This window comes from Triturus cristatus, chromosome 5_2 (assembly GCF_964204655.1).
Source record: "Triturus cristatus chromosome 5_2, aTriCri1.1, whole genome shotgun sequence".
Taxonomy (NCBI): domain Eukaryota; kingdom Metazoa; phylum Chordata; class Amphibia; order Caudata; family Salamandridae; genus Triturus; species Triturus cristatus.
The window spans coordinates 791,679,052-791,695,961 of record NC_140588.1 but is presented as its reverse complement, the minus strand read 5'-3'; the positions used below and the strand labels follow the sequence as shown (position 1 = coordinate 791,695,961).

The window sequence follows — 16,910 nt, the reverse complement described above, 5'->3', positions numbered from 1 at the left end:
ATTAGCACAGAACATGAACAATCCTAAAAGAAATTTAGTTTGCAGGACTGATGCTGTTGCGTTTTTTGAATATCTGTATGTGTGCTCTGTTAAGAATCACTGGTCATCATCCCACATGCTCGTATCCACCCAATTGCAGTGAAGTGCAGTGCATTTTTAGTTTTAACTAATGTTTTCTTTAAATGGAGGAACTAATATGGCGCATACCAGGTTGAGAAGGGCAGATTGACTTCCGAAACGCGATCCTGTTTTGTCTATGGGTCTATTGAAGCCTGCGCAATAAACGAGAGAACCCCCACGATGGCGAGTGCTGGCTCTTCAAATCAGATGAGGTTGGGGATATATACATATATATATATATGCTTGCTCAAAGGTTGCCCTTGTGGTGGGAAGCACTCCAACGCTGTTTGTAGTACAGAGACTTTTAATGGTACAAGGGGAAAGGTGTCACCAAAAGCGTAGGCAGTTCAACGGCGTCCTTCCCGCCTGACGCGTTTCGAGGTAAAATCCTCTTCTTCAGAGGCGTGGACGTGGGTGAAAGTTCTGTGCCTTCAGGACTCCTCCTTTAATGCAGGTAAGGGGAGACGTGTGCATCAAGGCCCATCTGAGGGCTTGGAACTTTGCGGCAGCTAATCACCTGTGCGGCGATTAAAGAAATAATCCATCAGGACTACGTGGCCCAGCAATCCCTGCTCTGTTCTATCGGAACTGCCCATGAAGGGCGGGCTAACCTGCATTAAAGGAGGAGTCCTGAAGGCACAGAACTTTCACCCACGTCCACGCCTCTGAAGAAGAGGATTTTACCTCGAAACGCGTCAGGCGGGAAGGACGCCGTTGAACTGCCTACGCTTTTGGTGACACCTTTCCCCTTATACCATTAAAAGTCTCTGTACTACAAACAGCGTTGGAGTGCTTCCCACCACAAGGGCAACCTTTGAGCAAGCATATATATATATATATATATACATATATACATATATATATATATATATATAATTTGCAGAAGACATACTGTCTATGCGTAGTCCTCTGACTTGGAAGGAGCGGTGACGGCTCTGTCATCTTTCAGGGTACTGTCCGGCCTAGAGGTTAACTGGCACAAGTCCTGCATCTACGAACTACGGCTCGGAGGAGGTTCAGCTCCCCACTGCTGTGTCAACACTGCACTGGGACATGTTACTTAGGGGTAGCCGTCTATAAATCTGCAGAGCTGCTCTTAAAAGGTAACTTTGCCCTGACTATGTCTGCACAGCGGCAGTCGGTGGCCTTTTGTACACTGCCTACATCGGTCAGTGGTCGGATAGCCATATCCAAGATGATACTTCTGCTGCGGCTCCTTCATTCGTTGGCTGCCCTGCTGGTGGAACTCCCTTAAGCGTTCTTACAGGAACTGGATAGATTCCTTTTTACATTATATTGGGGGTCCTCGAGTCGCAAGGTGGTCTTGCGTAAATTACAACTGACGGTGGATAAGGGTGGTATGGCTGCTCCACACTGAGCTTTACTATCTAGCCACTCAGTTACAGTAGGTGGCTCGATGGGGTTCGGTGCTCTGGGATTCAGTAGGCCACAGGGAGCTTGGGACACCTTCCAGAGCTCTTTTGACTCTGATTCTGGTGAGACCTACCCCTGCCACGATGGTTTGTGATGAGAACGTATTTGTTAGAACGTCACTGTATGTATGAACAAGGGCATTACAGAGGATGCACACCAGAGTTCCATAAACCTCCGGGCTCCCATTGAGTTTTGCTTGGTACTGGCAGTACCCGGGAGGCTTGGCTGGTCTAAAACTGTGGACTGAGGCGGGGCTCACCATACTGGGTGACCTGTTAGCGGGGGTGGAGCTAGCTCCTTCCTGGACACTAGGGGAACGTTTGATGTCCCGGTGGGGCACTTTCTTCCTGTTGCAGGGAGCTCTACTGGGTAGGGTCACGCATAACCTATGGAAGGTAAATGCCTTGGTTATCTTATGCTCATTACGGGGAAAACAAAGGTGGTCATGCTTCTCTATAGGGCTCTGTGAAAGGGGGTACTGTCTCAGCTGCACCAACGCTGGGCGATGGATCTGGGTGACATGTTCGTGACTGAACCTGCAAGTTAACCCTGGCATGAACCCCCAAAGGTGTCCCAAAATGCTAGATTTAAACTCAACCAGTTTTACTTCTTGCACCGGGCGTATTTCACTCCTCTGTGTATTCATGGCATAATAATAATACTAATAATACTGAAACTTATAGAGCGCGACAGCTACCCCAAACAGGGGTGTCCCGGCGCTCGCAGTAGAGGAAGCTAGATTGTCCCCTAGGGATTTGTTGGCGTGTTCCCGATGCCATGAGGACACAGGGTTTTTCATATGGTATGGGCCTGCTTAGTGCTGGTCCCATACTGGGCTACTGTACAGTGAGTTAAATATCGGGGCACAGACAGACACTGACTGCTTCCAATGGCTGTGCTTGTTGGGCCTCCATAAACTAAGCGCGGCCCGAAAGGTGACAGGCAAGTTTGCAGATTTAACGCTGAGTCTTGCCCAACAGCAAATTACAATGAGCTGGAAATCTGCCAGTGGCCCTGATCTGTATAATAAAAGGGGGGCAATAGCTGTCTAAATGGACGGATTGTAAGAAGGAGGCACTGCAGAGAGAGAATGTTAGTCAATATTTTGGACGCTGCATTGGCTACCACTGATCCACTGTTCTCATTGATTACTTGAACTAATTTATTTTTAATTTGGAAGATTTGATTTAACATACTCTGCAAACTTGGTATACTGAGGGTAAAATGAGTTGACTAAATAAAACCATTCCGAGGTCTAAATTTTAGGTGAACTTTAGCTAGCTAAAGAGAACTAAAAAAGGTGACGTATGGTAGGTTTTTCTATTTAAATTTATTTAACATTCATTTGTCGTTACACCTTCAGCAGTTTTACTGTGCTCAGCAGAAAAAAAAGAAAATTAGACGAACTCTAAGAGTACCAAGGCATTCCATGGTCTATGGTAATCAAATAAGGTACATTTAGAGAGCTTTGATACGTGATGCACTTAATACACTAAACGACTACACACAGCATAATTATTTGAAAACCACAAACACTGGCATTCGTTACTAAACTAAAATACAAAAATTTAATAAATTAATTTTTTTTTAATAAAAACATTCCCAGAAGGCTTTATTTCTGACATGGCTCTTGCTTCTTATCTCGTATTTTAATTGCAGAACTCTTGGTTCCATTAATAGGGAAGAGTCTACTTAGCACAGGAGTTTGAATGATCACTTCAGCGTTTTTCATCAGGCGCAGCCGAACCAGGCGATGGAGGCAGTGATTGGCATCTGCATCATGCATACCAAAAATCAGTTTTGGACCTGTGTTGAATGGTTAACAATGTGTCTAAAATCAACACCAAAAAGATGGTGAAATTCTTCAACTACAATGAGCGTATGGTGGTAAAGTAGATGTATCCGTGGATCCAAATAGAGTGTGCTAAAGCCTGTGAAAAGCTGAGACCAGTGAAGTAAAGTCGCTGAAGCATCAATGAGTAGCTGAACAAGTCACTTATGCTTTGTATTTCGTCTTCCCACTTTCACTTATAACACAAATATGCTGAAAAAGATGAAATAAGCATCAGAAAAGCGATAAAATATGGAATAACATCACATTTTCAGAGTGCTGATCTATAATCATAATTCCAAATCCATAATAATAGTTTTTACAACTTAAGCGTAAACTTTATTTTCTGCAATATATTTATGGTAAAACAAAAATGTACCCTCGCTTCACATCCCTCTATACTTTAAACGAATGCAAATGATAAAAAAAGATAATCTGGACAGCCTTAAAGCATAACATTCTCTAATCTTTGCGCAGAAAACGGAGTTGCCTTCTAAACCTCATGGCGTGAAACCAATTCTAGATTTGCACATAGGAAAGCGTGTGTTGGTCCTGCTTTGCATTAATCATACATTTTGTACTAGTAGAATTTTAAGCTAACTTTCTGGATTTCATGAAAATGTTAAAAATCAAAAGGGCGTTTCATCGATGTTCGAGTTTTCCATTAAAGTTTGTTATCCACTGCCATTCCCTGGGCCTGAAATTCATGTGCGTAGGATGAAGATACAATTTCGAGAAGGTCTTTTTTCACTTCTGAATAACTCAGATAACGCTCGATCAATTTTTCCCTGAGAATAAAAAGGAGAAAAACTGCAAGACTAAAATAAAATCTAATTTTACAAATCTAAGGGTCTTACGGTTCAGCCTATCTTGCTAAGTGTTACAAAAGTTACTCACTAAAGGGATTTCCAAAGTAGTATAATTTATTAAGTTACTAACACATTTTTGTAGAACACAGCATTTCCATTGCCTCTTGGAGCTATGGGTGTCACGGTACACACACTGTTAGCTAGGGTCGCAGGGAACTACCCCCCCCCCCCCTTCCCAACCCCCCCACCACCCCCAGCAGCTTAAAAAGGGGCTCCAACTGCCTTTGATAAACTGTAAGCTGGTGAACTGGGTTTTCATAAACATTAATTAATTGATTATGGGCCTCTTTCTCATGTCTGCAGACAAAATGTGCTAAATAGCACTGCTACCAAATAACATGAGAGGGTTGCGAGGTATCAGGTGGCATGCTCAGGGAAAGGAACACTAAGAAAAAAGATTAATAGTAGAAAATGGAGAGAGCGAGAGAGACACACGCATTGGAAAACAATGAGCATGTCTTTACATGAAAGAAAAAGTGAGGATGCGAGAAAAGATGAGTAGATACAAAGGGGAAAAAAAACGAAAGTCTAGAGTAGGGATGACAGGAAGGACGGAAAAGTGAAGGGAAAGATGGAAAAAGGTGTAAGGTAACGTTAAAGGGTAAATGAATGACTGGATGGAGTGAGAGGATTGACTGATGAAAGTGGGCATGGATGTGAGTAATGAAGAATGCACGGATAAAGAAGAGTGAATAAATGGATGATTAAAAGCTAGATGGATACATGAACATATTGATAGGTGAAAGGATGGATGGGGCAATCGGTGGGTATATGTAAAGGTGAACCTTTGGACAGATGGATGGAATAAAAGATAGAAAGATAAATGGATGGATAGATCAATGGAAGGAGAGTGAAAATAACTCTTAAGAAGCCTGCATTGGCTCGTTTTGTGCGCTCGATCTCGTTTAAAATTACGTTTCAAGTGGGGGTATTTTTATTTTCTGGCTACTCACTTGCTGGTAGCTGCTATTCATCAGCTATCTCTATGACAGGCACTCAGTAGTAAGGATCAGAGAAGTCATCTTCCACCGAAACTATGTTTAAAAAGACCAACTGTTCTGGTATTTTAGTTTGCCTGTGCAGGTCTGTTATCTTGTCTGTGCGTCTCCTGTACTTGTCTTTCTCCTTGACCAGTGTCACTGTTTTCCCTGAACCCGTGTCTGAGTGTCCCGTGACACAATGTAAGGGTACAGAATGTGCCGGTCTACTGTAGGTGGTGACCCATGTCTCGGTATATTCCACTGCCTAAAAAAGGCTCCTAGGGCAGATTCTTCCTGTTCCCAAATCAATTTGTGTACCTGCCAAGCACTGAGGTTGAGTGAGGATGGAGAAAACTGAAAAAAGCGGCTTTCCCTTGCACAGATTTTTCCACAAAACTTCTACTTGTGGCATCTCAACAATATCAGGGTTGCAGTAAAAAGCCCAACCCAGGGACCAATGAATACACCCGCTGCAGTGGCACTTTGAAATGGTAGCCCCCAAAACCTTGTATTACGAGGAGAAAATATGAAAATACACCCCGTGAGGCCCTATTAGAAAGGAACGTTAGAGAATCAGGTGACTGTTTGCCAGTTGTCATGACGTTTGACCCTTTAGCTTCAAAGATAAGGCAAGCGGTGAGGAAACACTGGCCCTTGCTGTCCACTGCCGATTTTAAAATGCCACAACCCAGATTCGCATTCAGACATGCGAGTAATTTAAAAGACAAATTGGTGTACACACGACCTTTGCAGAAATTAAAAATGACAACGATGCCGGCGGGACACTACTCCTCTGGTTGTTGTTCTGTATGTGAGCTGACAGAGAAAACTAACAGTGTTCAGCTGCAGAGTGGCAAAAGTGGCACTATCATAAGTTCTCTAACTGTAACACAGCTAACGTAATATATAGACTCACATGTCATTGCGGGCTACATTATATTGGCTTAACGACCTGCAAAGTTAAGGTTCAGCTCCAAGAGCATCTGAGCACTATTAAAACAGGCAAACTGACCACACGCTTGGTGCAGCATTTCTGCGAACAAAAACATGACCTCCGAGCACTAAAATGGGTTGTCTTAGAAAGGGTAATAGCTGGCAGTGACTGTGTAGAAAGAATATTGGCAGTAAAAGAAGCTTGTTGGATTTTCTCTGAGAAAGTGGACCAAACAGGATTAAATGACCACATTGAGTGGAAGTAAGCAGACAGTAGGGCTCTACAAACGACTTTAGTATTAAACTGGGTGCAGACTTGTGGCTATGAGTTAGGAATTAAATGAATAGGATATCATTGAGTTAAGCACTCTGTAAGAAACCCTTTACATGATGGGACATGAAAGTTCATGAGCGGACACACAGTAATGACGCAGTAATGAGGGACATACATCTCAGGGTAAAAATTATCAGTGTGAGGAGTAAGGTTACATAATAATACAGCGCAGCTAGTAATATAACCCATGAAATGAATGAACTCATATGGGGACTTGCACGTTTGAAAATGGCTGCCGTGATAATGGGGAGTAATCGTTCGGTTTGCATAACACAAGGCAATCACGTGGGATGTGCGCGGTGAGCGTGCGCTCTCGACTGTTTTGAAAAAAAAAAAACTCGCCCAATGTCGGCGTACTCCCAAGCAGGTATGAGACGCTGCTCCTAACCGACGCGATTGTGGTAAGTGTGGGCGCAGACTCTGAGTTGACCGGTACTGGCAATATTATCTTAGTGGCTGTGTCCGTGATTACTTTGAGCGGAAAACACTAGATATTTGGGCGTTATGGAAAAGCATGTCACCAGAGGCGTAGCTAGAGTTTCTGGCGCCTGGGGCTATCTCTCAGATTGCCGCCCATGGCAGGTAGCGGGGTGGGGGTGCTGGGGAAAAAGGCCGAAAAGCACTTGAGAGGTCTGAAAGGTGCATCATAAAGTCCCACTGCCCTAGCTGTTGTCCAATACAGTACAGGCTGTGCTGCGTGCGTGCTGCACACTAAGTATATTCTTCAATTGCTACCGAGTTTTGGCTTAAAAAAGATGAAACCATAAACCGAATGCAAGAAAGCAAAATGTACTCCTTGAGAATTACTTTGTCGTTTGTTTTAGGACACTGACCGGGCTGTTTCTCAGCCTTCACTCTTGTCAGAGTGGCATATGAAGCTCCCATGGCCTCATGTATTTTCTCTGGAGCCCAATAGAGTCAACCATGTAGCTTGGCTCTATCGTGCCAAAAACCTCCAGCTGATTATTGATATACATGTTCTGTCTGGTGCGGTGCTTGTAAGGGACTCTCATAACTGCCGCAGAGCATTGCCTGGCTGTGAACAAGGAGGACCTCATTCCCTCCTGCCTCCATAATACAAGGGTCAGTGGCTGAACCATCTCGGAATTGATTTGTTATAAGAGGTGTGTATAGGATTGTCCAACAGTGTAGAGTTTCACCCAATCGGTTAATCCAAAAATACACAACACATTTATTACGAAGGGCATGGGTATTAATGAGCAACCGTTTGTCATCAACCGTTCAGCTGTTGCGTTATCATTTTTATACACTTTTGTTTAGTATTTTAGAATCCGAGAAGGTGCAGATAAGCCAGGGTTCTGACAACAAAGAGCAGGTTTAGATTCTTTTTTATGGGTCAATAAACAGCTTTAAAATTGAAACTTTTTTTTTATTCTGTTCTAGGACGTATCTGGTTAATCCTGTATATTCAAATATATCAGTTAAATGATTTATAGATGTTTTAGCCGAAAGAAATGAATGAATGCATAATATGTATGTCGTCAACTTGACCGTGATTTGAAATGGCGACCTGCTGGCCACACACGGAAACAAGGAGTACTCTGCTCCCTGAGCTATGTTATGTGTTAGAAACATCACATGCTTGGCTTTGGTATATCTCAGAACTCTGAACCCATGTACCTGCTTAATTCTGGGGCCTGGCCCACTCCACCATCCCTTCCATAACCTCTGTTACATCAATATAAACAACATGGACAGATGTATGCATGTCCTCGATGGTGGTCTGGTGGGTTTGAAGTGGAATAGCACAAAGTAACAACTGCTGAGTTTTTATTTATGCATAGGAAGACCTCGGTTAAATACTCCTAAAGTATTCTTTCTCTTTAAGTCATTCCTTTATCTGTTCTGCGCGGGATCTGCCCCTAATTATCAGATCTTTTTTACTGTGACCCACCGATTTACTTTACCTTTTGCTGCTTTGAATAGGTTTGTTGCTGAAAAGCACATTATTACCCAGTCTTACTAAAAAAACTCGCAATAGGCCGCTATATGGGGATGGTGAGACGGGCTGGAATTGGCAACACCGGACCTCACATTACCGGCCAGTTTGGAATGAGCGCGTTAATGTATCACTGCACCTCAAATGTGCACGTGGTGGTGCCATTTCATGTTGAAATATGTGCCGGAACACATCTTACGCAGTTGCTTACAGGTCTGTTGAGATGCAGTAACACACAGTCAACATCAAATCCGAGGGAAACTGGCAGAACTGGTCACTCAGGAACCCAACAGACAGTAGCTCCACGTACAGTGGGCCTTCCGTATGCATCCAAGCTCCCCAGCAGCAGGTTCTCCTGAGCTGCGCAAAACCAGGCGCTAGGCTGTTTCTCCTACTGCAGGGAGAGAACCCCCATGAAAGGTGTGCAGAAGCACCTGCTCAAGAGCAGGGCCATAACAGGAGTGGGGAAGCAGCCCTGTGGCGCACATGATGTGTCACTGCTGCGTTTTCGGCGTGGAGGCTGGCCAAAAATGATGCCCAGGGCCGTCATTGGTAGCGCTTTCGCGCTACAAGATTGACGGCCCTGGGAACCACAAACGCAGTACATCGCACACTTCACACATAACTGCCAGTCACGTGTGCATTTGCTCCGTGCTCGCGGGGGTGTACTGTGTACATCATTCACCTTCGGGGCGGCGGCCTTGCGACACTGGTGGCCCGTGGCAGCGGCCGCCTTTATAATATATTTGGGGACACGGACACTACTGCCAGTGATTGACAGTAATGTCAGTGAGTGTCCCCCAAATATATTATAAAAGCGGCCACTGCCACAGGCCACCAGTATCGCAAGGCCGCCGCCCCCAAACTAGTGCCGCCTGGGGCGGACCGCCCCCACCTAGCTACGCCACTGCATGGCATGCCCGGCTTAGTGTTTAGTGAGGCCAGATGGGGCGTGTCAATCCACCGAGGTGAGGGGGGGGGGCAAGCTTCATGTAGCCAGAGGGCTAGCAAATTGCTATATGGAAATGTCACAGGTTAAAATGAAGCTTGTAGATGCTGACACATAATGCATTGGTATATATGCATTGATCTTGGCACGATGAGAGGGATGAATGTAGAGGATATTTAATATCCAACATGAAAAAGGTGACAGTAGACGCACTTTGACATCGACATAGAAATCACACACTCCAATCAGATGATGGTTACATATTACATGAAGCATATATATGAAACGACTAAATATTTTCTCCACAGGTGTAACAATAAGTAACAGAAGTGCTTTTCTAATAGGGGTAATTGTGACGAACACAACCCCTTTTGGTATGGTGGAGACTGGTACGAATGCCCTTAGCCCACACCTGGTACATACATACTACATAAATTCATGATTGAGTGATGTATATCATGTTTGACTGGTACTGTATCTGGTTGGTCAGTTCTTAATAATATAGAACTGCTGTTCTGCTTGTTTTATCAGCCTATCCGCATCGCAAAATGTATTGTCCAGTGAGGCGAATAAATGAACCCTACGCCCTGACGAATTTGCCATGACACAAGCAATGGCAATGAAACATGCTGGCCTTCTTTGAAAAGGTTAGCAACATGCAGTGCTTTTAATCTGAGTAAGCTCACGACTGCGAATAAAGAGGGCAATCCAACTGTGAGTTATCTCTATTTTAATTGTATGGAACACATGGTTCTTTATAAATCACGGGGTTCTTTGTTTTGGGGCAGTTAATTCTTTCTTTCTGCTCTTTTGTCTCTTTGCTGGACACTATTCTGTTTTTTCAGTGAGTGGGCAACCAATGATGATATATGTGGGTATACTGGTGAGAACCTGCCGGTAGCCTCCCTGGTGTTGCGTACGTGAGGTGCCCACTTACTCTTTCACTTATTTTTTGTAAGTGTTCTTCACGCCCATTTTGTGGCGTAGGATATATCTTTGCGTATTGACTGACTGCAGTTCATTTTTTATGACGTTTTGAATTGGAGGCTCTGGGACTGGGGTAAACTGGACATGTTGCCAGAGATTGGCTGGAAGTAGATATCCCCACGTCAGAAGCCTGTCCTAAGATTGAAAAATTATTGACTCTCTTTAATAGCCAGGCCTTTATTGTATTGATGAGCAACTGGTGGTGGAGCGAGGGCTCATGGCTCCCCTGCCTCTTAAGGGGTTCCTGGGAGTGGATGACAAAGCGGCTGGTGGAAAGGGATCCACCGTGGCTTGTACAAATAACGTGTGGTGCGCCCTTGCCATGAGGTCCCAAGCTCCCATGCTATATTTCCCGCTACTTACCCTGTCCGACCAACATCACCTCTCAGTCACGCAAGAAGGCATCTGTAAACGTATGCTTCTCAAACTAGGTATACATACTTGGGGGGACATGTAGCACCTGGGGGGATTAAAAAGCGTGGACGAATTCTTGGGCAACACAACACCCACCACTATGGACCGCTTCTTATACATTCACCTGCGACAAGCCGTTAGGGCTACTACCCCTGTTTCCCAGAGGAACCTCCAACATTGCTCCTGTTGCACCAAATGATACAGGCAGGTTTCCCGCATATATAAAGCCTCCATAGGGGCGGGGACCCATAACACTCTGAAAGCAAAACAGAGGTGAGGAGCAGAATTGAGACACCCTATCACAGAGGAGGCCTGGATGTATAGCTGTCAACAAACTGAGCGCATCACCGCTAGCAGCAGGTTCAGAATAATCCATTTTAAATTCCTCCACAGAATGTACTATGCTCAGGTAAGACTGCACAAACTCCAACTGCAGGAAAGCGAAAGAGAAGGCAGTTGCAAACAGGAGGGGGTGAGTTTTTAACACGTGGCATGGGAATGTAGGTCTATAGCGCATTACTGGACTGAGGTGGGGAGGGCCCGAGCGTTATGACAGGGGGACAACTCGACCTCTCACCGGAAATGGGGCTCCTGGGATACCTTCCAGGGCACAAAGGACGCGTTAAGTGATTCCAGGTGATGGGACTACTCATAGCCAAACGTAAAATTGCTTGCTGATGGGGGAGGCGCAGAGCACCCAAATTCAAGGATTGGCTGGCCGACCTCATTTACTGTCAGGAACAAAGAACAAGTTACTTACCTTCGGTAACGATGTATCTGTAAGAAACATTAGTTAGTTAGATTCCTCACCTTAGAATATCCCCAGGCGTCAGACTGGATCCGGAAGATTTTTCGTCAGCAATACCCCTTGCGCGTCGCTAGGCGTCGTCTGCGGCTCCGCGTCCGTCGTCGGCGTCGTGCGCCGGGATGACGTCGTCGGAGTACTTAGACGCCGCCCTCGCGCGCTGACGTCAGTTCTTGTACATAGCCTTCCGCGCCAGGAACGCAGAGCCATGCAAAGACCGACACTGGTGCCAAAAATAAAATCTAGGGGCCTGAAAGGACAACCTTAACCCTAGATGTCAGTTCGCAGAACGGGGAGGATGGGAGGGTCGGTGAGGAATCTAACTAACTAATGTTTCTTACAGATACATCGTTACCGAAGGTAAGTAACTTGTTCATCTGAAAGAAACACGTTAGTTAGATTCCTCACCTTAGAATAGATACCCAAGCAATACCATCCCCGGTGGTGGGTCTGCGAACCAAGATCACACCAGAAAGTCCTGGAGGACAGAACGGCCAAAGAAGCCATCCCTCCGGACTTGGCTGTCAAGGCAATAATGCCTGGCAAACGTGTGTAGCGAAGCCCACGTCGCCGCCTGACAGATGTCCTGCAAAGGGACTCCCCGTCCCAAGGCAGTAGTAGCCGCCGTGGCCCGAGTAGAATGGGCGCGCAGCCCAACAGGAGGGTCCTTTTTAGCCAAGGAATAGCAAATTTTTATACACAAAACGACCCACCGAGAGATGGTCCGTTTGTGCACAGCTTTCCCCTTCTTAGCGCCCACGTACCCAACAAAAAGCTGGTCGTCCACCCGGAACTGTTTTGTGCGGTCCAGATAAAAGGAGAGCGCACGTTTTGGGTCCAGACGGTGGAGCCTCTCTTCCTCTTTGGAAGGATGCGGAGGCGGAAAGAAGGTGGGCAAGGTGACAGACTGCCCAAGGTGAAATGGAGTCACCACTTTAGGAAGAAAGGAGGGACGAGGCCGAAGGACAACCTTGTCCGGATGAACAGATAGAAAAGGAGGCTTTGAAGATAAAGCCTGGAGCTCACTCACCCGTCTAGCCGAGGTGATGGCTACCAGAAAAGCAGTCTTTAGAGTTAGAAGACGAAGAGGGCAATTGTGAAGAGGCTCGAAGGGAGCGCACATCAGGAATGTCAATACCAGATTCAAGTCCCACTGAGGCATTACAAAAGGGACAGGAGGGAACGTGCGTGTAATGCCTTTGAGAAAGCGTGTAACCACAGGGGACTTGAAAAGAGAAGGCTGATCAGGAAGCCGCAAGAAGGCGGAGATGGCAGCAAGATAACCTTTCAGGGTGCCCAGGGCAGAGCCCTGCCGGGCCAGAGAAAGAAGGAAGAGGAGAACCTCAGAAAGAGGGGCGGAAAGGGGATCCACAGCCTTTGCTGTGCACCATGCCACAAATTTGTTCCACCGGCAGGCGTATACCGACTTTGTGGAGGGACGCCTGGCTGCCAGAATGATATCACAGACTTCAGGAGGCAAGTCAAATGGCATCAACTGCCGCCGCTCAATCTCCACGCATGGAGGTGGAGGCTGGACAGGTTCGGGTGGAGGACCGTCCCCTGCTGCTGCGACAGAAGATCCTCCCGAAGGGGCAGACGTATCGGGGGATCGGTCAACAGACTGAGTAGCTCGGGATACCAGTATCTTCGTGCCCAATCCGGAGCCACCAAGATGACTTGGGCCCGGTCGTGCCTGATCTTCTTCAGCACTCTGGGCAGAAGTGGTATAGGCGGAAAGGCGTACAACAGACCGCAACTCCACTCGTGACGAAAAGCGTCGCCGAGCGAGTGCCGCCTTGGAAATTCCAACGCGCAGAACTGCTGACATTGCGCGTTCTCTTCGGTGGCGAATAGATCTAACCAAGGCTCTCCCCACTGCTGAAAGAGGCCTTGCGCCACTTCGGAGTTCAGACGCCATTCGTGATCCATCATGCACCGGCGGCTGAGTTCGTCTGCTCTGGCGTTCAGAGAGCCCGCCAGATGTTGAACCACCAGGGTGACGCCCTGGTGTTCCAGCCATGTCCAGAGGCGCAGAGCCTCCTGACAAAGGGTCCACGACCCCACCCCGCCCTGTTTGTTGCAATACCACATGGCGGTGGTGTTGTCCGTGAACACCTGCACGACACTTCCCCTGACAGAGGGAAGGAAGGCTTTCAGTGCAAGCCGGATCGCCCTCAACTCCAACAGGTTGATGTGGAGACGAGACTCCGCCGGAGACCAGAGGCCTCTGATCTCCGCCTCTCCCATATGGCCACCCCATCCCAGGAGGGACGCATCCGTCACTACGACATGCTCCGGTTGGGGAAGGGAGAGGCTCTTGCCCTTGACCCACTCGCGGTCCGTGAGCCACCACTGCAACTGTTGTGCAGTGCCCTCCGAGATCAAGACATGGTCGGACAGGTTGCCGTGATGCTGGGCCCACTGAAACTTCAGGTCCCACTGCAGAGCCCGCATGCGCCGCCTGGCGTGATGCACTAGTAGGATGCAGGAGGCCATCAGCCCCAGAAGCCGCAACACTAGCCTGACCGAAACCCGGGATAGAGGCCGAAAGATGGGAATCAGGGCCCGTATATCCCGGACCCGCTGTTCTGGTGGATGGACCCGGAACTGCGCCGAATCGAGAACCGCTCCGATGAAGAGGAGCTTCTGAGAGGGACTCAGGTGTGACTTCGGCACGTTGATGGAAAACCCCAGCAAATGCAGGAGATCCGCCGTAGTCTGGAGGTGGGAGACGACTGCCTGGGGCGAGCCCGCCTTCAACAACCAGTCGTCGAGATAGGGGAAGACTGGAACCCCTGATCTGCGCAGGTGAGCTGCGACCACCTCCATCACTTTCGTGAACACCCGAGGGGCACTGGTGAGGCCGAAGGGGAGCACGGTAAACTGAAAGTGCTCTTGGCCCACCGTGAACCGCAGGTAACGCCGGTGGGCCGGCAGGACGGGGATATGGAAATATGCGTCCTCCAAGTCCAACGCTACCATCCAGTCTCCAGGGTCTAGGGCAGCTAAAACCTGAGCCAACGTTAGCATCTTGAACCTTTCCTTTCGGAGGAAGGCATTGACGTTCCGGAGGTCCAAGATAGGGCGTAGGCCCCCCTTGCCCTTCTTGGGAACCAGAAAGTAGTGGGAATAACAACCACGACCTACTTCTGGACTCGGAACGCGCTCGACGGCCCCCTTGGCCAAGAGAGCCGAAACTTCCTCGCGGAGAAGATTCAAATGATCCCCCGAGATACGGTGGTGCTGCGGTGGCATGGCTGGAGGGGTCGTCTCGAAGGGGAGGGAGTAGCCCCTTCGGACGATTTGCAGCACCCACCTGTCCGATGTTATGGACCGCCAGTGGAGCAGGTGATGGCGAACTCTGCCGCCCACTGGCGTGGTATGGGCCTGAAAGCTCGGACTAGGAGGGCTTTGAGGCGGATGCTGCCGGGGTGGAAGTGGGCTGACCACGTCGGCCTCCATTTCCGCCACGGCGGAAGCCACGTCCGCGACCGCGCGCAGGTTGGTTCTGCGGCTGGTGGCTTTGCGGACGTGACGAGGCGCCCCTTCCTTGGCCACGAAAGAGGCGAAAAGCGGAGGTGTGCGCCCGCGGAGCCGAGAGGCCCAAGGACTTGGCTGTAGCCCGGGAGTCCTTAAAGCGGTTCAGCGCACTGTCCGCCTTCTCACCAAACAGGCGAGTGCCATCAAAGGGCATGTCCATGAGGGTGGTCTGGACATCCCCGGAAAATGACGTGGACCGCATCCAGGCGTGGCGGCGGAGCGCCACCGTGGTGGAAATCGCCCGACCCAGCGAGTCCGTGGTGTCAAGCCCACATCGTATGGCGTGCCGTGCTGCATCCCTCCCATCGGCCAAAGCCTGGTTAAGACGCGTCCGGACCTCCTCCGGACACAGGGGCAGCACGTCCTCCACCGTATCCCACAGGGAATGGGAATAACGGTCCAAGAGACAGGCGGTATTTAAGGCCCGCAGGCCCAAACTAAGGGACGAGAACAGTTTCTTGCCAAACTGCTCGAGTCTCTTGGAATCCCGGTCCGGCGGAGCGGTCGGGAAGGAGGATTGGGAGGTAGAGGCCTGGATAACCAGACTCTCGGGGGTGGGGTGTTGGGACAGGAAACTGGGGTCGCCCGGAGCAGGGCGGTGGCGCCTGGCAACGTTCCTATCCACAGGAGGAACTGTGGAGGGCTTGGACCAGGTGCCCTGCAGAACGTCAGTGAGGGCCTCGTTGAACGGCAGCAGAGGCTCAGTGGAGCTTGCTGAGGTTTGAAGCACCTCAGTGAGGATGTTAGTCCTCACAGCCACGGCAGGCAACTCGAGCCCAAGGGCCTCGGCCGCCTTGCGCAGCACCACAGAAAATGCTGCACCCTCCTCCGAAGCCACGGTCGGAGGAGAAGTGAATCCAGTGTCTGGCGAGGTGTCCAGCCCACTGGCCTCCCCCAGTTCATCTGCCCAGTCCTGAGAAAGCTGTGACTGAACAGCCAGAGGGTCCTCGAACCCCTCCCAGTCGCCCCCTTCTTCCGATTCCTGATAAACAGGAGGAATGATCGGAACCGGACTGTAGAGATGGTAGGACTCAAGCGGCGTCGGATGCGGCGTCGGCGGACGCCGTGCCGGCGTCGGGTCCGGATGAGGGCTAAACTGGGGTGTCGGCGTCACAGGCGTCGGCGGCGCCGGTGACGGCGTCGGTGGTTCAGGCGTTGGCGCCGGTGGAGGAGTGACTAGGTCAACCGGCGTCGACTGGGGCCCAGGCAAGGGCCCCGCGGGGACCTGCGGCGTCGAGACCGGAGTCGTCGACGGCGCCGGGGCCGGAGCCGCCGGCACGCGAGGTCGCCCAGTCGAGTCCGCGGGGCCCGAAGGCGCGCCAGCGGGCGTCGACGGCGGGGCCAGGCTCCTCATGGCCGAGAGGAAGGCACTGATCTCCGCCGGCGTCGCGTCAGCCCCAGGGACCGGAAGGTATGGGGGCGGACGCGGCACCTGCGGCTCCGCCGGAGCCGCGGGGGTGGAACCACCCTGACCCTCGGCCGAGTCGCGCGACCGGCGAGGGGAGTCCGAAGAGCGATGTCGCCTCTTGGACTTCTTTGAGCGCTTGGACTTACCCGACGACTTGGAGCCGGACGAGCGATGGCGTCGGCTAGGGCTCCGCGAGCGATCCTTGGACCTCCTCCTGGACCGGGATCGCGCACGACGCGGAGCCGAGTGGCGAAGCTCGAGAAGCTTGCGGGACCGCTCCCGCCTAGCCTTCGAAGTCAGGGCCTGACAGTCGTTGCACGACTCCGCGTCGTGGTCGGGGCCTAAG

The 16,910-nt window shown here is 49.6% G+C and overlaps 1 protein-coding gene across 2 annotated transcripts in view; it reads right to left on the bottom strand.

The window, feature by feature from the left end:
- Nucleotides 1-16,910, bottom strand: part of HPRT1 (hypoxanthine phosphoribosyltransferase 1) — a 796,282-nt gene that overhangs the window by 39,927 nt on the left and 739,445 nt on the right. Inside the window, exon 9 of one of the 2 annotated variants that reach the window (XM_085607911.1) lies at nt 2,866-3,598. The exons of the other annotated variant lie outside the window; for it this stretch is intronic. Coding sequence (XP_085464037.1) covers nt 3,551-3,598 — 48 coding nt within the window. The 3' untranslated portion in view covers nt 2,866-3,550. Of the gene's footprint in view, nt 1-2,865; nt 3,599-16,910 lie in introns of those variants that run through there. 2 annotated transcript variants of the gene reach the window in all.